The sequence below is a fragment of the Acomys russatus genome, chromosome 21 (assembly GCF_903995435.1).
Source record: "Acomys russatus chromosome 21, mAcoRus1.1, whole genome shotgun sequence".
Classification (NCBI taxonomy): Eukaryota; Metazoa; Chordata; class Mammalia; order Rodentia; family Muridae; genus Acomys; species Acomys russatus.
In genome coordinates this window covers 11,205,676-11,227,781 of record NC_067157.1, presented here as the reverse complement: position 1 = coordinate 11,227,781, position 22,106 = coordinate 11,205,676, and the positions used below count along the sequence as shown (strand labels likewise).

Below are 22,106 nucleotides of genomic sequence, written 5' to 3'. Positions count from 1 at the left end.
GACAAGTTTCACTAGTGAGTTCTCTCCTTCTACCATGTGGGTTCTGGGGGTGGGACTGAGGTCATCAGGCTAGGTGGCAAGTGCCTTGACCCGCTGAGCCATCTGCTGCACTCCATGCTGGGCTTCAGCTTTAGACTTTATCTGGATACGTAAGTAGGGGAGAGACATGTCTTTTATTGAGATCTCAAGCATAACGTAGAACTGGACACCTCTGGAAGCATCTTACATCATCCGCTCGTAAAAATATTTTTCCGCCATTCGTGCAACAGCGCTTTTGCCGACCACAGATGCTGCTTTTACGTGGTATGAAATTTACTGTCTTACTACTCAAAGAAACCAAGAGCTCACATCCTAGAATGTGCTAGAATGTGTGCTCCTTCTATATCCACGGGACAAGAAGACCAAGTTCTTCACTCTTCATCTAGCCATCTTCAACTTGACTAAATGGTGGCTCCTTCTCGGAACTGAAAACATTTTTCTGATTGACAACTGAAGGCAAAATAGACCCCCTTTTTTCCTAAAGGGGTCAAGGGAAGCTGCCCATGAAAATCAGTCATCTCACCCTCCCTTCACCTCTCCTGCAGGGAAGTCACAACGCAAGACACGCGGGACAGAGGTATCTTGTGCTGAGAAAACACAGCAGAATGCTTTGGTTCTCAGACACTCGGTCACGAAAGAAGACTAAATGGATAGCCATTGTACAACCCAGTGGTACTATAGCAAAATCCATTAGCTGACTAAACCTGCACAGCACAAATGCCACAGGTCAAGAAGGCTCAAACAATTACCTACTGTTTCCTCATTTGTGTTATTTGGCTATGAAACAAGATCACTAGCTATCACTGATGACCACACACACACACACACACACACACACACACACACACACACACAAGGGCTTAAGTGCCTTTTGCCTACAAATTTCCATATAATGTTTATATAACATGTCACACAAAGAATGTGATAGAAGAATTTTAGTGTAGACCACACATTGTTGAAGAATAAACAAGGAAAACCAAAAACAATTTGGACAGTAGATTTGAAGTGGACTGACTCACCAAGAAGTGTTAAAAGGGCAGGATGGGGAGGTAAGAAAACATGACAAGACCAGCACCAGTGGACACTGCAGGCTGCATGAGAGGAAAAAATAATCCTTGAAAAACACAACAAAGGACAGAACCTTCCAAACACGCCAGCTGCTCACTGTGTTCTCTGGAAGAATAAAAATATTTTGGTCATCTGTCACTGTTTGCCACGTTTGTGGAAATTGGTTCCTTTATCATTATCTGTCCTCGCTCCTGAGATACGCATCATCAAACTGGAAAGAGCGGGGTCAGCACGCACATTGGCTTGACTTCTAGAATAAATTCTTTGTAGGGGGAGGACTCTTAGCTCTAGTTTGCATGGCACATCCAAAACTGGGCTAACAAATGCCAAATGTCTGGGTGATTCCGAAACTCACACAGACTTCAGCTCCCTACTTCCTGGAGGGATCCCCCTTTCTCCTCACTGCTATCCACACCAGAGACCAGCAGCATGCGCCTGCTGCTTCTTGTTAGCATGTGGTTGAGAGGAATTTCTAAAAATACACTCACCCGGCTGGGCCAGGTGGCACATGTCTGTATCTCAGAACTTGGGAGAGACAGAAGCAGGAGAATTGCTGCCACTTCAAGGCCAGTACTGTCTACTTAGTTTCAGGCCAGTCATGGATAGAGTCCTGGTCTTAAAACCTAGAATGAGGGGCTGAAGAGATGCTCTTGCAGAGGACCTGGGTTCCACTCCCAGCACCCATATGGTGGCTGACAACCATCAGTAACTCCAGTCCCAGGGGATCTTTTGATGCCTTCTACTGCCTTCTCAGCCACCAGGTATACAAGTGGTGCATAGACATACTTGCAAGAAAAACACATGTACACAGAAAATAAATGAACTTAACAGATAAATAAATTTTAAACTAAAAAAAAAAAAAATCATAAGTATGTGCATCGCCACCTAAAATGTTAAAAACACATCCCCTAACTCTAGAAGACATTTTGGTTTAAATATAGTTTCTTTTGAAATGAATTTGGCATGGGTGGCAAGCACGGTTCTCCTGTATGATCCAAGCTAGCCTCCAACTCGAATTCTTCTGCCTCTTGAGTTCTGGGATTATAGCCTGCACTACTTCTTTAACAGCTATAGTCAAGGGAAAAAGCCTAGACCCTTTACAACGCAAAGCAAAACAGAACTTGTACCTTTGAAAGGGAATAGACATCCTGCTTGAGTTGTTAATAGTTAATCTCAGGATTAGTCACAACACAAGATTTCACGCTACCCTTTGACTCCAGGCTTGTCAAAAACCTGAGTGGAACAAGCTTAGCATTTCTTTTTACAAACTTGTTTTCGCTTTTTTAAAAAGGGGAGATTTAAAAGTAAGTTTAAAGGGAGTTTGACAAGAGCACTACATACGAGCTAGGCACCTGGAGTGGTTAAAACGGTGGGAGTTTAAGTGCATGCAGAAACCTAGGCTGATAAAATTAAACCTTTTATACCAATCACTGAACTAGAACTTTATGGACAGAACAGACAGCCAAGGATCTGATAAGCCACCAAATGTCATTTTGGTCTGTTACGTCAGACCAGCTGTGAGATTTAGCACACAGATGTGCTGAGAGGGGACGCCATCTGCCTGCTAGCACATTAGGGACTAACATCTTTAGGTTGCCCGGGAGTTGTTTTCTGCCTCCTCAGCAGCTCACTGGGATGGAAGCTAACCTTTGGCCTGCTGGACTCCAGAAGCCATCACTGCTGATGCTGTTTGTTTTTTGAACAACCACTCTTTCCATTTCATTAAAATGGGTTTCCATGGTATTGATAATGACAGAGCACCATTAAGACAGGAAAAACAACTGGGGGGAAAAAAAACCTTTCTGGAATAAACATTACTTAATAGGCACCAATGGGTGGAAAAAAAAAAACTAGTTGTTTTTCAAGTCTAATTCTGAAAAACACTTTCTAACTAAAAATCCTTCTAAAAGCATTTGCTAGTTCGCCCCTGCTAGTCTTTAAATTTTTTTCCCTGTAGGTTAAAAAAAAACAAAAAAACAAAAAAACAAAAAAAAACCACCTAAATATATTTACAACATAACTTAGATATTATTAAGATTTAGTAAAATGTCTCTGGTTGAGTTATTAACCAAAACCAATTTGGATTTAGGTTGCTAGTTAAATAGCCTTTAACTGTAGCTTGGTGGTGACTACTTGCTTAGCATTTGAAATGGCCAGAAGCAGGAAGGTAAATGATAAAAAATCTGGGATTTTAAGTCATTTGAATTTTACAATTTTAAAGAAGACTGCATCTTTTTTTTTTTTTTTAAGCATTGCCCTAATCTGTAATTTTATTGTTATAAACAAGTTCTTTCAAAAGGCAGACTGTGGATCATGCTTACCTTTTTTTTTGTCTTTTTTTTTTTAAAGACTTCACCTTAAAACGGAAAACAGACTAGAGTTTTTACGTACTCTGATATTGTTTACTCTGTCAACATTTATGCCAGATATTTTGGAAGTTATCAAAGACAAAGAGACAAGTACTCTGGGCTGAGTTTGGTCGCTCACACTGCGGTCCCTGCACTCAGAAGCTCAGGCAGTGGGATCTAGGCAGCCTGGGCTATGCAGCATGCCCATCTCAGGGGGGAAACACAACCACCACAATTTCTAGGTCTTTGTGAATAACGGAAGTTGTGTGATCTGTTGATCTATGGAGTCACTGATCCCACCCACCTCTGGCTCTGATTCTGCAAAGTTTCTTTCTTGGTGTCCATTCTCAGCCCATCAGATTCACACTCCTGCCTTCCCAGTGCCTAGCTAGTGTACACAACACAATGGGCTGTGAATTTCAACAGTTAGTCTGTGAAAGAAGGGGCCTGCCTCTATGATGACTATCAAGATAGCACTCGGCCCAGCCACAGAGGACAGCCAGGCTCTAAGGAAGACTACTCCAAGAATACAAAACAGCCGTGAAGACTCTGTAGAGAGGGATCTAGGGTGACCCAGGCTCTTTGGGGGTGTCACAAGTTTCTACAGTTCACATTTATTAAGAGAGGAGAGAGGAAAGGAATATGCTCTTTCAATTTATTATTTTTATTCAATTAATTTTTATTATCTGGTGATAAAATCGTCTACTGGCTAAATAAACCAACAGGTATGGTTATGGGACCTTTAATCAATGGCAGATTCATACAAACTTGGAAAAATGGTCCAAAGGAAATAAACACACACAAAAAAAAACTGGTCAGATGAAATTAGCGTTTAGAAGCTAGGACAGGCTTCATATGAAAATTGGAAAGGATGAAATCAGCTCATTACCAAGTTTCTTTCTAGGATTCAGGGACACATTAACTTTACTCATGGCAGTGACATCAATATGCCAGATTATCACATCAACCCTCCAAGTTAGTTCTATTTCTCCTTGAATGAGAAGATTCATAAATACTGTTAGTTTATTAAAGTCTTATTTAGTTAAGGCTTTCCTACTTTAAGTAAAATTAGACATTAGTTCTCTGGACACTTCCATTCTACGTCTCTCATTATGGCTTGACTACTTCATCAGGGTGGAGAGCTTTTGTCCTTTTGTGTCTGTCTTATTTCACTGAGCATCATGTCATCAAGGTTCATGTACGCTGTAGCCTATAGCCAAATATTACTTTTTAAAAATCTTTTCTCAGCCGGGCGTGGTGGCACATGCCTTTAATCCCAGCACTCGGGAGGCAGAGGCGGGTGGATTGCTGTGAGTTTGAGGCCAGCCTGGTCTACAAGGCCAGTCCAGGACAGCCAAGGTTACACAGAGACAGAGAAACCCTATCTAAAAAAAAAAAAAGAAAGAAAGAAAGAAAAGAAAAGAAATCTTTTCTCTAATGTTAGAGGTTCAACTTTTTTTTTAAACCTTGTCTAAGGCCTGGGAATACAACTCTCTTGGTAAAGCGCTTGCCTGGCCTGCAGGAGGCCTTGGGTTCCATTCCCAGCACCTGTAATCTCAGTGCCTAGGAGTAAGAGAGACAGGAAGATTGGGAGTTCAAGGTCATCCCCTGCCACACAGTCCCAGAGCAGGCTGAGATACACGAGATCTTGATCAACAATACCATGGGGAAAAGTCCAGTATGTGTAAAGCAGATTAACTTGTAAGAGAAGGGGAAGCGAAGGCATCTTAGCCTCCTTGCTGGGCTGTGGTCACCCCAGATCTTCTGGAAGCAGCTGGGAGAAGGTGCGAGGTCCAGGGCATGTACTTCACTTGAGCAAGACTATATGTCTCTTGCCATGCGTGTATATACCCTTTTAAAAAGAGATGTACTCATTATGGTTGCTGTGTGCATTGTGTGTGGGTAGGTGCACGCGCTACAGCACACACGTGGAGGTCACGGTGCTACTTTGAAGTCACTTCTCTCTGTCCCCCCTGTATGTGTGGTCTGGGAATCAAACTCAGGCCGTTACCTTGTGTGACAAGCACCTTTACTCACTGCACCATCCCGCGGGTCCTGTTTGTAAAGCTTTAAACTGCTCTAAATTTGGAACTAATCTAAATCTTACTAAGTTCTTCCTCTATAAAATGGAGAGACAATAACCCTGGGAGAGGGCATGGGTTCCATACCAAAGGGTAAAGAAAAACTGGAACTACAGCATTCTTAAACGTAGAGGCATCTTAAGTAGAGACAGGCACAGGCCTTGTATCACAGCAGCGCAACGAGCCTGTGTGTAAGCTCAACCTAAAATCTCTTTTTAAAAAAAAATTGGTGCCAGGCATATGCTGGGCAGGGGTCTGCAGCCACCACCAGGGGACTGACCCAATGGCAGGGACAGCCATGCTCCTTCCGTGTCTCTTCTTTCCCAGTTCCTGATGGACGCTTACCCACAAAAGTCCCAGTATACTTATGCAGACAAATGAGTTACACCAGCCTTTCTCATGTTTACATTAAATAGACTAGACAATTCAAGGACTGAACAAAACTACTACACTACTGCAGTGTCTTGATTTAAGTTAAAATTAGATACTTTAAATCACTTGTAGATTCCTTTCCCCCCCGACCAATCTTAAGTCATTTAGAGGTTGGGACCTACTTCCTAGGGTAACTTCATGGCAGAGTAAACCATGCATTATGTCTAAAAACTACTGCAGAAATTGCTGTAAATATTTATTTTGGTCAACCAGAACTTGGGGCACATGACACATTTGTTCTGCCCTGCTAAATGCAGCAAGTTTGTTTTAATTTGTGCATTTACTTCTAGATTCCACACTTATTAATCACACCTCCCCTTCCTACCAAGTTCCTACACTGTGCATCATTTTATTTTATTTTTTTTAAATACTCTTTTTTAAAACGCCCCAAGCCTATCTTGTTTTGATGAATGCTCTGTGAATTCATAACTTCTCCACTAATAAGCCACGGTAGCCAAAGGAGTCGTGAGTCTTCTTCTTCTCAAGCGGGAGAACATGCTGGCAGATGTCGCCTGTGTCGTTAAGCTAAGGGGGAGGGGGAGGCAAACTGGCACTGACCTGAAAAGCCAAACTGCAGCAGATGTTGAGATCTGAAGGGAAATAAAGTGCAGGGTCGGGGAAGCTGGAAGAGCAAAGACGGCACAGACACCACTGAAAAATGCAGGGACGAAGCAAGAGGCCAGTCATGTAGCAACCAACACAAAAGAGCAATACGAGGGTATTTTTGGAAGAGTGCACAGTGCTACCTCCATGAGAAGAGCACAGTGCTTAGATCCTAGGGCTAAAGAGGGAAAGAGTTTGAAATTTCAACATTCAGGTTTTTAATATAACACACCAGGAATAATTAAGCTGAATAAAAAATTTTGACCACTGACTTTACAGACAGGCTAGAGAAATTCTATGTCCTAGGCTTCCCAAGTGCTTCAGACACTAACACCACACACAGAATGTTCCATCATAAAGCTACCTCCATGAGAGACATTGGATCCATCACGCCTGACAGCCACACACCTGCAGTGCTGGGGGCACACAACAGGAACTCTGCTTCTGCTCAATGCATGAGTGCTCGAATCTGTTTAACTGAGCTGTAATTAAAACAAGTCACCTAGGCAAGGACAAGTGACACTGACAGAATGAAAGACCTACCCTAAGTCTAGTTTAAAGCCATTCCAGTGTAGATAGAATCTTGCAACCTGTGAGCAAAGCGAAGCTTCTATGTCCTCTATCAGTGAGAGAAGCAGTGTTAGCGGGGCTTCCCTCACAAATGGTCACTACCTGGGTGAAGGCAGAAAATTTAAGCCTAGCCAAGCATGGCGGCACACAACCCTAATCCCAGTATTTGAAGGGAGGCATGGGGATCTCCATGAGTTCAAGGCCAGGCTCGGCTACACAGTAAGTTGCAGGACAACCAGGAATACATAGAGAAACTGTCTCAAAACAAACAAACAAGAAAGAAAGAAAGGGAAGGAGGGAGGGAGGGAGGGAGGGAAAAAAAGAAGCCGAAAAAGGAGAAGGGAAGCCTCACTATAATCACTCCTGGCCAGCAAAATGACTCAGTGGCTATAAGTTCTTGCCTGATGACCATAGTTTGATCTCCAGAAGCTACAGTGGAAGAGAAAAACAACTCCCAAAAGTTATCCTCTGACCTGCACATGCACTAGCATGCAACACACACGCACGCACGCACGCATATACACACGCATACACACATGTATACACACACATGCATACAGACACACACACACACACACACACACACGAGTGAACAACAAACAAAGCAGCAACTGAAGGGTCTTACTGTGAGCCTTGTGCTCTCTAGGAAGATGTACCACACAACAGCCTGAGCTCTGAGTAATACCCAGGAAAGAAGAACAGGCAACTGCTACCAGCAACACTGAAGAGCTGGACGTTCTGGCTGAGCTAGCCAAGGCAAGATGAAAGCATAGCTTCACCCATGACAGCCCCATTTCCACATGTGCACATTTACAGTTTAGGCTATGATAAGGCTCTATCCCACCCCCCCCCAAAAGATTTAAAAAACAAACAAACATTACACCCGGTCCCATTACTTCTATGAGACTTTTGGCAAGTAGTTTACCTTTCTGCACCTTCATTCCTTTTCCTGTCTAACACAGCAGCAGCAGTGTGCAGTTCTATGGCCGGTACAGTTCCTGTTCCTCCTACATCACTGCTATGTATTTCTGGCAAGTATTTAAGTATTTCATTTAAAAACCACACTCTTCAGAATACCCAGCCTAGCTCTCGGCTGTGGCAATCCTGAGCACATTGTCTAAGTAACCCAGTTTGCCCTGATGCCGTGCATACATTTCAGCAGGGTGGAAACCGAATGTTAATAAGAACAAGAGCTTAAAAAAGAAATGTGGAAAAACAGTATCAATCAATGTTACATCTGTTTAAAGAAACCACTGGCTTAAAGCAAATCCTTGCCTGACTCTGAGAACAGACTTGCAGAATTAACTAAGCTGTACTCTGAAGCCTAGGTCCTGCAGCTGTTCCTGCCACGTCATGCCAAGAATCTGTTCAACTGACCTGGCTGCAGATAGCTGGAGTGAGTAACTGTCCATGTTTCAACTTATGCCTCCAAGTTGAACATTTTTCCAATGTGTTATGATGGAATGTGAATTCTTGTTTTTAAGTGAGCTGCCAAGTGCGACAGCATAGCAAGGTGTAATAGGGACAGAAGAGAGAGACACACAGTGGAAAATAGATGGGGGGGGGGGGTGAGAGTGGTTAAAGGCTTTTAAACTTTCTTTGGGTGTCAAAGACTGGCTACAGCTCTAATTCCTAGGAAGGCTCCTTTCCTTCTGTTCTGTACTCCTTGGAGTTAGTGGTTGCTGACCAAAAGAACTTGTAAAAAAAAAAAAAAAAAATCCTGTAACTTGGAGATAAGGATAAACTGGCATAAACCTATTCTCGGCTTAAACAATCTTCTCCACCACCCAAAGACTAATGAAATCACTTACTAGCAAGAGAGAACACCAGCTATCTTCCCAGCACACTAACTTTGTGGGGCCCTTTGCTCCAGGCCAATGGCCTCAGATATAAGTATGTGGCTCTAAACTGAGGCCATTTATTTTCTTACAATACTTATCTGTTAATCAAATTTAGGCTATGTATCTTACTATAAATTTGTGTGTGTGCCTATTTTTGTTTTGTTATGGTTAATATTTATTGGAGAAAACAAAACTGAACATACATTACTTTGTAGTTCATATCCTGCTTGGGACAGCTAGGAAAAGTAACTTTATATTGACTTAATTTTCCTGTATTCAAATGAACTATCCACCAGAAAAGATCTGGGGGTTAGGAATAAGGTCACATGGGTCCCCTTGTTCCTGTTGTTTTAGGACAAGAGCTGTTCCCCTCAGAGTCCTCTCTCTTCTTGCAAACAAAGCCCTGGGCACTAGGGCAGCTAGGTGACCACTGCCAGTGTTCTGTTTTGAGTGAAAAGAAATCTGCAAGACAAAGAAAACGGGTGTCACCCAAGCGTGTCTGGAAAGAGCAGCTCCAGACTGTCTCACAGAGTGAATGTGGGCTTTACTGCGGCTGATACCCAGCTCAAATCTCAGTTCTGAGCATACTCAGTGAATGTCCGCGGAAAAAAAAAAAAGCACAGCTTTCCGGACGTACTTCCTCAGCTCTGTGTTACCTGCTGCATTCATTGGGCTTGCTATGTGTTTCATGAAAATGCCCGACACAAGCCACTCTTCGTGAAGTTGACCTGAGCCTCCTCTTGGGAAGCCAAAAAAAAAAAAAAAAAAAATGAAAGATTGTTTGCTCTACCTGCTTGCATGGCTCTGTATCACATGATCTTGCTGGAGCTGAGTGAAAAGGGCTGCTGGGCTGGCCACTCGAGTCTCCCAGTCATGCCATGTGCATGAGAGAGACACCCTGATGCCATCTGGCATTGTCCAAATCGACAAAGTAGCTCTTGATGAACTACATTCCCCATTTATGGGCTTCTTTGCCCTGGAAGGTGATTCTAGTTTAAAAGTACAACTTGTTTATTCCCAATTACAAGTGGACTTAGGAATCCACTTAATTGCCATGTTAGCAGGCAAATGATCTATCATTAATCTCACAGGACATAAATGGGATATGTCTACCAGGTCAGAGTTTCTTTTGGAACTATCTGCCACAAAACCAAGCCATATCTATATTAACACATAATTTTCTTTACAAAACAACAACTAGTGGCTATAACTCCCATATCTGGGAGGATGAACTAGAAAGATTAAAACTTTTAAACCAAGTCAGGGGTGATGGCACACAACTTTAATCCCAGTACTTGGGAGGCAAAGGCAGGCAGATCTCTGTGAGTTCAAAGTTAGCCTGATCTACAGAGTGAGTTCCAGGAGAGCCAGGACTATATAGAAAGATCCTGTCTCAAACAACAAACAAACAATCTGAAACCAGCCCAGGGCTACATAGAAAGATCTTGTCTATCAGAAAAATGGGAATAAGGCTTCCTCAAGACCCAGCTATTCCACTCTTTGGAATATACTCAGAAAATGCTCCAGCATACAACAGGGACATATGCTCAACCATGTTCATAGCGGCCTTATTCATAATAGCCAGAACATGGAAACAGCCTAAGTGTCTCTCAGTTGAAGAATGGATAAAGAAACTGTGGTACATTTACACTATGGAATACTACTCAGCTATTAAAAACAGGGAATTCCTGAAATTTGTGGGCAAATGGATTGAACCAGAAATTACCATAATGGGTGAGTTCACCCAGGAGCAAAAAGAGTCAAATGGTATATACTCACTTACATCGAGACACTAGCCCAAGGGGCATGTCCCATGAAAGTCTTCACTTACCAGGAAAGTGGGTCAAAGGGGAAGACATCCTATTGGGACATTAGGTGAGAGAAGCAAGGGAGAATGGGGAAATAGAAGGATTCAGAGGGTCCTAGAAACCTACATGAAGAACATTATGACGCACAGATGTGGGTCCAGGGGTCCTGCTCAAACTATGACACCAGCCAAGGACAATATGTGCAGTACACTTCGAACCTCTGCCCAGATCTAGCCGATGGACAGGACATTCTCCACCGTTGAGTGGAGAGAGGGGTCTGACTTTCATGCAAACTCTGGTGCCCCATTTTTGATCATGTCCCCTTGATGGGGAGGTCTGGTGGCACTCAGAGGAAGGATAGCAGGCTACCAAGAAGAGACTTGATACCCTATGAGCATATAGAGGGGGAGGAGGTCCCCCTCAGTCACAGTCATAGGGGAGGGGAGTAGGGGGAAAGCGGGAGGGAGGGAGGAATGGGAGGATACAAGGGATGGGCTAACAATTAAGATATAATATGAATAAATTAAAATATTAAAAATAATAATAATAAAATTTAAAAAAGAAAGATCTTGTCTCATAACATTTTATAATATAAATAATGAATAATATAGTACAGGTTTTCAATGTACAAGGCAACCAATCATCTTGATAAAGATTTTTGTGATTTCAAGTCTAAAAACAACTCAACCCAATGACCAGTGTTGAGTCAAAGAAAACAGGCACTGGACTGCTGAGCTTCAAAGTGTGCATGATGACAGACGATGACAGCAACTGAAACTAAATTGTCATCTTTATACTCAGGATGGACTGCTTCACAGCAGTAAGAAAAGTTACAAAATCACTGTCATTTTAGACATGTCATCAGTCACCAGACTGACATGTCCCAAGCTATGTTGATCTGTGGCCATGCTACAGTTCTTACAGACTCTGAGTCTTCCAGCTGTCATGAAGACACAGCTCCTATAGAGACAGTAGTTTCAGTATAGATGTATGCAGTGAGCATCCAAGCACTGGGCATCACTTCTTCCCCTCCTGTGAACTGACAACACTGGTAGTTATCTTGTTATTCTGAGGTTTTCTGAGTTTGAGCTTATGAGTTAAGTACTGAATGAATATCACTATGGCACGAACACAGAGGAAATTAAAGAGTAAAATGGTAAGACTATAACTCTCAGTGTGTCCCTTTAGACTTACGTATCCAGCCAATATTTGAGCACCTTTTGTATGCCTGACACTGTGCTATTTGCTTTGTGTCAAAACAAAACAGAAGAAGAGCCTAATTCCATGGGATTTATATCCCAGAAAATTATATAAATGTGCAATTATTAAAATAGGTTAGAAACTATGAAGTGCTATAAAAAAATAAAAAATTTAAAAAAAAAAAAAGAAGAGCAGGTGTGAAGACTTTGGGAATGCTGGGGCGGGGGGAGAAATCTTCCCTTGTAGCCAGGTTACCATGGAACTCTGGGCAGTTTATTGCCTTGTGCACATGTAAGTGGAGAGAAGGTGGACACAGGGGCTTAGTGAGCAAGGCAGGCAAGTCAGGAGAGTCTCTAGAGGCAGGAGAAGCCAGATCATGGAGAATCTTGTAAGCTACTTTAAGGTCATTAGATTTTTTTTTCGTTTTAGGATTGCACATGATGTATATTTCTAATTTAAGAAAAAAAGGAAAAATATGTGAATAAATTATAATGCTAAAAGAATTTTGATCAAAAATCCCTCATTCAAACTGCTGCATCAGAATTAACTTTTTATAAACTCTAAAGTAGGAAGTATAACATATTAACAGGGGCCCTTCGGTAGTAAACAGTGGACAAGAATGTTAATCCTGCAACTGCTGCCTCCATGGACATTAAAAGCACTTAATTCTCCTGTAATAAACATCCAAGATCCAACCGCAAAGCTCCTGTTAGCATTCTCTTATGAAAAGCACAGCCATGCTAATGTCAGCACACAAATATAATCCAGGACCTATAAAACAAAAATAGAACTGGCAGCAGCTTATTGCCTTATACAAACTTAATTACCTTGGCAACCATGACAGAGGAATTGAGACATTGTAGGGCCTATGTAACAGACCGTACAGTTTAAAAACAATAAAAGTGTAAGATCGATCTGTGCATCACATATCAACTCAACAAGTGAGTGAAAACACTGATGAAACAAGTAGAATCAGGAGGCCATAATTCCCCCATGGCTCAGTCGCAAAGGTGCTTGCAGCCAAGGATGACAGGTCATGTCCAATGTGAGGAACCCACATGAGAGAAGAACTAATTCCTCCAAGTTGCCCTTTGACCTCCACACAGAGGTGACCGGGACTAGAGGGCTGGTACTGATGATAGTGAGAAGTGGTCAGATTCCAGATATCCACTGAAAGGCCAGCCAGCAGGGTTTCCTGACTCTATCAGGGGTGTGATATACAAGGAAGGGGAGATAAGAACACTCAAAGTTTGAGGCATGACTCTCTAGAAAGACAGAATTGCTATCTCTTAAGATGAGGGCAGCAAGGGACAGAGCACATTTGGAGGACTGAGATCAGGGCTTTGTGGTTGCTTCTGTTACGTCTGAAACAGCAGGAGTCACGCAGATGGAGACACTAAAGCAAGCATTTGGCATATAACTCTGGGGAAAATTCAATGAAGGGGCTGGCCTAGAGATGCTGGAGTCGCTGACATGTGTATTACTTGAACTCAGGAGACTCCCAGTGGACACAGATCAAAAGGATCAAAGAGTAAGACTTGGGCATGCTCAAGTGAGGGGTAGAGTAGGGAGAAGCCCAGTAAAACAGCAGTCAAACAGACAAAACCCAACTCGGAATCGTCAAGACGGGAAGTGATGGGGATTATTAGGAAGTAATTAGGAATGTTATCAACAGGTAGGTTGGTAAAGCTGGCTCTTTCTCAACAGACCCATATTCCAACAGAAACAAACTGAGTGGTTGTAGAGACACATGAAAGGATGAGGAAGGCCCAACAGAGAAGGTTTTACTTACTCTGAATGCCACACTGAGTGCCACACTCCAGTGACCACCCTAGTCCTGCCCACACCTTTTCATCTCCGGCCCAGCTGCTTCCTCCACTGCCCTAGCAAGAAGACAGCACATCACAGTTTCCTTGGCTCAGTTACTTTCTGAACTGTGCACAGGAGGCCATGAAGGACTTGTGGGGTCATTATTAGCTGACCCTCTAGACTCAGTAATTATATGAGCCACTGATACTTTCAGCAAAACTTTTAACTAAAGAAAAATTGCAGATATCCCAAAGAGACTATAAGGGAAAAAGAAAGAGAGAAAGAAAGAAAAAAAAAAGAAAAGAAAAAGAAGATCAAAGTCCACCCATGTAGTTAATACATACACAGAAGAAAAACTGGAGAGCAAATGCCTCTTTTTTTTGTTTGTTGTGGTTGTTGTTTTGTTTATCATTGAATATTTATTTTCTACCACAAACAGCAAAGAAGAAAAATAAACGGAGGAAGAGGAAGGAAAGAAGAAAGAGAGGCACCTTTGAATACATTTTGCCAAGAGCAAATACCTTGACACTGCTTATTAGTGTTTCAGTGTAAGTAGGCAGAATTTAGGAGTTTTTATATTTTCCATTTATTTATGTTTGCTTGCGTATTTTTATTTTTGGTTTTTTGAGACAAGGTTTCTCTGTATATCCCTGGCTGTCCTGGACTCCCTTTGTAGACCAGGCTGGCCTCAAACTCACAAAGATACGCCTGCCTCTGCTTCCCTAGTGCTGAGATTAAAGGCGTGTGCCATTACTCCCAGCTAGGTTGAATTTTGACTTCGAAGAAAACAATATAAACTGCTTGAGCACTTAAAAATCCTAATTTCCCATAAAACTTTAAGGCTCTTCTCTCCTTTAAGATATCCCTATAATTTCTCAAATACTTCTCTGAAGAGGACTCCTGTTCGCCCAGAAGTACCCCACATTTCTTCGTGTCAGTCACTGTCATTTTGTTAACCATTTAATTTCTACATTCATTTGTTCAAATTTATTAGTATTAATATTCATAGGGGTGGTGGTGGGGAGGGGGGGTTCACAGGCAGCTGCAGTGGAGGTGAGAGGCCAGCCCTCAGAAGTCGGTGGGCTCCTCCCACCATGGGGGTTTCAGGCATCACACTCAGGCCTTCAGGGTTCTCAGCAAGGGCCTTTCTCCACGAGGCCATCTTACCCATCCCAAATATCTTACCTTGATATAATTCCTTCCAAGATTTAAGTCGCCCTTTTAAAAACTGCTTTTGAGTTGGGCGTGGTGACGCACGCCCTTAATCCCAGCACTCCGGAGGCAGAAGCAGGAGGATTGATGTGAGTTCAAGGCAAGCCTGGTCTACAAAGCAATTCCAGGACAGCCAAGCTACACAGAGAAATACTGTCTCAAAAAATAAATTAATAAACAAACAAATAAATAAATAAATTAAATTAAATAAAAACTGCTTTTGTAAATTGAGATTTTTAAAATGCTGAAGCATACCATCAGATCCGTTGTTTAATCGTCTGGTGGGGGAACTATTCCTGTTTGAAAGACCTTTAATTCCCGGTCTGGGGTCACAACAGGGCACTCACTGTCTGGCTTCAGCCCGACCTGTCTTGCTCATCTACATCTCCCTGTGTGACCTGATGATACTTATTACAAATGGAGCCAAAGATGCATACTCACCAAGTGGACATAAGGCACAAAGTATCCAAAAAGAGCAAGCGGTATCCCAGCAGCCCACACTGCATAGGCTGTCACCTTGAAGATGGCAAAATTGAAAATCTTTTTCGGAGGACTAAATTTTCTCCTGGAAAAGAAGGAGAGCCTGTTGCCCTCGCTCTCTTTCTCTTTGGCGCTGGGAACAAGAGGTCGGTAAGTAAAGCCAGCCAGAAAGAGCACAAACATGAAGATGCAGAGGACTCGCAGCGTGTAAAAGAAGCCCACACTGTGGATCAGATTCCCTAAGAGCAAAGGTAGCAAGATTGTGAAGACGCTGCTGCCAGCCGTGACGATGCCGTTAACTAGTCCAAGGCGCTTCTTGAAGTAGTGTCCCAAAATGACCAGAGAAGGCTGGTAGGCAAAGGAACAGCCGCAGGCAAATATGATCCCATAGGTGAGGTACAGAGGTTCGATGGAGCTGCGTAAAGAGAAAAGAAAAGGACAGAAAGGAGCTTTAATCTTTTTTATGGTGCTTGGTAGAACAGACCTTATTGGGGGTCTGGAGAGACAGCTCAGCAGTGAAGAGCATCTGTTGCTCCCACAGAGGCCCTGGACTGGCTTCCCAGCACCCACGTGGCAGCTCACGACCACCATAACTCCAGTCCCAGGGCACCTGATGGCTCTTCTTGAGTCTGAGGGCACTAGGCATGCACTTGGTGCACATACATACATGCAGTTCAACAGTCATACACATAAAGTAAAAAAAAAAAAAAAAAAAAAAAAAAAAAAATCTTAAAAGGGACTCCCTTAGCCAAAATCAGACCTTGTCAACATTTTTTTTTTCCAGAAAATAAAATAAAGGGAGGGGGAAGGGCTTACTAAATCAAGAATATAACAGTAAAAGACTTTAGTTTAATCTGAATGTGCGAAAAATGGCCATTAAGGTCATCAGTGACATAGTTCCCCTTCTCCCTGCCAAGGGTTTCTGGTGAACCACACAGAGCACTGGGTAAGAGCCAGGCTCTCCACAGCTCAGAAATGAAGACAGCAGCTGCCAGGAAGGGACAATAAAATCTTGTTCAATAGTACTGTCAAATTACAACTTAACTATGCACACTCATTTTTATGGCATTTTCCCAGGTGCTTACTAAGCGATGTAGTCTAAGGAAAGGCTGCCTGGTGCTGCCTCCTCAGTCTTATATCAGGAACCTTTGCATGGAGAGGTGTGCTCCCCTCCCACCCCCCACGGTCCTAGGGCTGTCGACCAACCTTTGCCCTGTATTGCGTCGTTCCCAGCATTGTGCAAGAGAAGAAGAAATCATATTCAGATTGCATTAAGACTGAATTAAGTGTGTTCAGCAGTAATTTCAGTCTGCAAGCTTTTAAAGTAACTTGTTATTTAAGTCTCAAAAGAATGATAAAGAACGTGAGAATTTTTATTTTTATCAGATAACTACATCTCTTAGGAAGGGCTGCATGCTTTGAATTGAGGTAAGAACTAAAAGAAAAGTTAGAAGTCACGTTTCTTTCTCTCTCTCTTTCTTTTTTTCAAAGTCCAATTCAAAAGGCTATTTATCAGTAGATAGATAAGGCTGGTTAATAATTAAATCTTGGACAGTAATGCTCACCTACCAATATGCTGAGGTAATCACAAGGGACTCAGATCTCATCAAACGAAGGCATGTCGGCAAGCCTCTGGGATGCCCTAAGCCTTGACTAATTCGCACCAGCACCACCTTCTAGAGTTACTTCTAGGCCTTCCCAGATCAATCTCACTTCACTCTGACCACTATTTACCAAATCTCTACTCTTGATTCAATAGATGCATTAATCAGGTGGGAAAGTGTGTGTGTTCAAGTTACTCAGTCTGCTTAAAGGAATATGTCTATCTCTATTCCCAGCAAGATTTATACAGATATAATTCATTTAAAATTATATTTTAACTGTTATTTTATTTTATGTGTATAGATGCTTTGCCTGAATCTGTGTCCCATGTGTGTGCCTGATGCTTATGGAGCTAGAAGCGGGCATTGGGTTCCCTGGGACCAGTGCTACAGACAGTTGTGAGCCACCATGTGGATGCTGGAATCACTGGGTTCCCTGGGACTGGAGCTACAGACAGTTATGGGCCACCATGTGGATGATGGAATCACTGGGTTCCCCGGGACCGGAGCTACAGACAGTTATGGGCTGGAATCGAACCCAGGTCTCCTACAAGAACAGCCAATGCTCTAATCACTGAGGCATCTCTCCAGCCCTGCTTCATTCTTCTTGCTTGGAGATGGGAGCTGCCTGCTGTGTTTTTTTAGACAAAGTCTCTCACTGTGGCAGAGATTAGCCTCGCATCCACGATGTTTCACTCTACCAAATTTTCCACATAAGCAGCTTTCCAAACACTTGCAAATTCTTGAAAACTCAAAAATGTTAAAGAATTTTAAAGAAAAAATATAAAAATCTATTATACATTTCTCTGCCTCCCACAATATGCATACATTAGAAATAGTATTGATAACATCTCTTATCACAAACATCACGTGCTGTAGTTACTCCACACCATGGAGATGATAAAACCAGATAGCCATGTATGTAAATCAGAAGCATTCTTTTGAGCATGATTGGAAATCTCATACACTTAATGAGACTGGCTTCATATCTTTCCTTGTGCCTCTGTGCCACTGTCCCCACAGAACTTCTGTCACCGTATGTCTGTCCTCATGACAAACAGCTGGTTTCAGTGGTTGAGTAGTGACAACTTTGGAATCTGATTTCCTTAAAAACACACAAATATTTTTAAAATGCATTTTCATTTTAATCCCAGGTGTGGGGCTATGGGGTTGCTTTGGACTGCCCATGGCAACTAACTATGATTTGCCTCGTTCTCTAGGAGAGGTGTGGTTTTTGCAACTGCAGATAGTTTCTGCAATTGTGTCCCATTTGGAATTCTGGGAACTTTTCAGAGGGTATATAAATGCTAGAACACCCACAGATCAGTGGTTCTTGGTCGCTTAGGGAGGTTGGTTGTGGTTTGTTAGTAGCTGTGGTCAAAGAAGAAACAAAAGGAAAGAAAGTAGATTCAGGGATTTTCCTAATTCCTCTCTCCCCTCCGTCCTTGTATCTCTCCTATCTAGCATTAAGGGGGGTGAAACTGCAGGGACAAAGAGTGGGGAAAAGAAGAACCCACAAAGTAGCAAAGACCAGCCACAGCTGAGGTTTGACATCTAACTGAAGTGTAAGCCAGTATGACACAGGATTCTAATCATGCACAAAGTCTTCAGAGCCACGACACTGGTGTGACCAGTGTGCTAGAAGGCTTCCTAAGAAAGCAGACATGGACTCACAGGAAAAGCGGACCTCTCGCTGGTAACTTACACCAGCTCTTTCCATGATACTCTGCGATGGGCTGACAGCCTCTGACTAGCAGGTTCAACAATGAAACTGGGTCACGTGAGGATATTATGTATATAAAGGTCAATGTGGTCTCAAGAATTGCTTCTGCTGCACTGAGATACAGAGATGGAGGAAGAGGGACAAATTGGGTTACAAGTCAAAGGGTTTGAAAAACAAATGCTTGGTGCTTGTCTGTGTGGTTTTCTCCTGAGCTGGGCACCAGGCTCCACAGGCTCTCTACCTCGTAGGCCTCACCCTCCCTCCCTCTCCGTGGCCTCGGAGTGGTACAGCCACAGGCTCAGGAAACCAGTAGCTCGAGAACTCCAAACAAGCGTCTTTTCTTTTTAAATAATAAGTTTAGAAGCAATCAGAAAGGGTCTCTAAAGATGAAAACCGGTGTCTACTGAGAAGTATAGTTTTAAAGAACCTGAATAAAAATGTAAGTGGAAAAGTACAAAAGCTAAGTGCTTACTTTAGATTGAGGAAAGGGTGTGTGTGTGTGTGTGTGTGTGTGTGTGTGTGTGTGTGTGTGTGTGTGTTGGAGAGTGAAATAAGAAATGCTAAGGATTCTGCTGAGTGAATATGAAAAACTTAAAGTAAACAGGGCCAATACTAATAATACTAGTAATATTAATAAAAACTTAATAATAAAAAACAGGGCCAATATTGAGAGCTATCCCTTCTTATCCGCCCAGGACAAGATGATGTTTTTTAACTAAGGAAGCATGAGGGGAGGCAGGAAAGATAACCGTGTGGGAAGTGAGGCCGAGCACCTGGCTGGAGGAAGGTCTTCAGGCTGCCCCTCGGCAATGGCAGCGTTCCTCTAACTAAAAGTTCTCAGACCTACAGAAGAGCTGGGAACAGCAGCTGCTTTATATCACACCATGTGCACCGGTGTCAGCGTCTTTGGAGGCCTGCATCTCTTCTTCTAATAGATGTATATATGACATTGAGCTTTCGCGTGTATTTAGCCACTTTGTTTTGTCATGGTCTTAAAGTATTTTAATATATTCTTTTTTTATTTATTTTTAAAGCACAGACAGAAATTCTCTACCTGGATTGGCACTGATTGAAAAGACCTTATTCTCATCAATAAAATAATTTTTTTATCAAGCTTGCTACTTTAAAAATATCACTTACTAAGCTGGGTGCGGTGGCTCACGCCTGTAATCCCAGCACTCGGGGAGGCACAGGCAGGTGGATCTCTGTGAGTTCAAGGCCAGCCTGGTCTACAAAGTAAGTCAAGGACAGCCAAGGCCACACAGAGAAACCCTGTCTCAAAAAACCAAACAAACAAAATCACTTCCTGAACCCATTAGATCTAAGATGGCAGTGACTTTAAACCGAAGCCATAGCTTTAGATAACTCACAGACACAACTTGATTCCTTTAGGGGTTTTATTGAATAGATTGAAATAAAAGGAGACACATTTTTCTTGGCTCCAGTGAACACATATATCCTGAGCTCTAAAATTGGACACTGTAAGCAAATGTATTTAAATGGTCAGCCTTTTGCATGCTGTGAATGACAATTCTGTACTATGGAATATGAAGATTTTAAGGGGGTTTTCCTTGTAAATAGCGAAGTCTCTGGAAGGTGTTTAACAGCTCTTCTAAGCAACATGAATCGGCTACGTCCTTACCTTACGAAAGAACTGGACATGAGCCCGATGAATCCCACGGCAGCGCCCACGACAGCTGTTTTCCGGCAGCCAAACATGTCTGTGAAGACGCTCACGATGGGGCAGCAGAAGAAGATCATGCCCATGGACAGCGAGCCGACCCACGCTGTGAAGGAAGAGCAGAGAGCGTGACCGAGCGCTGACTGTGTTTAGGAAGTGGCTAACACACAGCGAGGAAGAGCAGCCGTGCACACAGACAACCAGAGGGACACTGCAGTAAGTCGGCAGCAAGCCTGAAGGTCAGCGCAACTGCTTGGCCAGTAGTGATTTATAGAGCAACTGTATTCAACTGAATTCTTGAAAAGCCTGTGCTTAGAAATTAATTAAACATTCTGGCTAACTGATATCTGTAGTTTTAATTAACTTCTAATCTATGAAACAAAATTCATTAAATTAAAAAAAAAATTAAAAAGCAAGGCACAGTAGCACAGGTCTGTATTCCCTCAGAGTGCAGAGGCAGGCGGATCTCCATATTCAAGTCCAACTTGATCTACAAAGTTCAGAAGAGCCAAGGCTACACAGAGAAACCCTGCCTTTAATCCCAACACTCAGGAGACAGAGGCAGGTGGATCACTGTGAGTTCGAGGCCAGCCTGGTATACAAGTCCAAGATAGCCAAGGCTACACAGAGAAACCTTGTCTTGAAAAAAACAAACAAAGGAAAAAAAACTAAACTAAAACTAAAAAGCAAGTTGGGCATGGGGAAGTACACCTATGGTCCCAGCACTATGGAAGAAGAAAAGTGAGTTTGAGTCAGCTTGTGTGGCACAATAAGACTCCCAAACACACACACACACACACACACACACACACACACACACACACACACACACACACACACAAACATGGAATTTATACCGGGGAGGTCAAAATGCAAAGAAATGACCTCTGAAATCAGGACAGTGATAATAACTTTATTTTAGGATGTTTCTTATTTTAAGACAGGATCTCATTCTGTAGCCCCTCCTGGCCTAGAACCCATTATGCTGCAATAACTGGCCTCACACTTACCTACATTCTCCTGTCTCCTAGAATTACAGATGTGAGCCACTGTGTCTGGCTGTGATTAACTTGAATGGAGAAAGATCGCTGTCATTTTGGAACAAGTAGTTCAGAAGTGACCACCTGTGTAACACCTGGGCTCAGAAGTGACCACCTGTGTAACACCTGGGCTCAGAAGTGACCACCTGTGTAACACCTGGGCTCAGAAGTGACCACCTGTGTAACACCTGGGCTCAGAAGTGACCACCTGTGTAACATCTGGGCTCAGAAGTGACCACCTGTGTAACACCTGGGCTCAGAAGTGACCACCTGTGTAACACCTGGGCTCAGAAGTGATCACCTGTGTAACAACTGGGCTCAGAAATGATCACCTGTGTAACACCTGGGCTCAGAAGTGACCACCTGTGTAACACCTGGGCTCAGAAGTGATCACCTGTGTAACACCTGGGCTCAGAAGTGACCACCTGTGTAACACCTGGGCTCAGGTTCTTAGGGGTTTTAGTTTTGTCCTAGAGAAAATGACTTACATGTAATAGGTCATTTCTGACCCAGATGATAACATCAGGGTATTTACTTTATCATTATTTATAAAACTATACTGCTTTATTT

The 22,106-nt window shown here is 42.7% G+C and overlaps 1 protein-coding gene across 2 annotated transcripts in view; it reads right to left on the bottom strand.

Moving 5' to 3' along the window:
• The window catches only part of Slc16a10 (solute carrier family 16 member 10), a 145,247-nt gene that overhangs the window by 59,936 nt on the left and 63,205 nt on the right, over positions 1-22,106 (bottom strand). For both annotated transcript variants that reach the window (XM_051164485.1, XM_051164484.1), the window contains exons 2-3: positions 20,458-20,602; positions 15,453-15,906 (exon numbers count right to left, since the gene is read on the bottom strand). In XM_051164485.1, the coding sequence (XP_051020442.1) occupies positions 15,453-15,906; positions 20,458-20,602 (599 nt within the window). The remainder of the gene's footprint in view (positions 1-15,452; positions 15,907-20,457; positions 20,603-22,106) is intronic.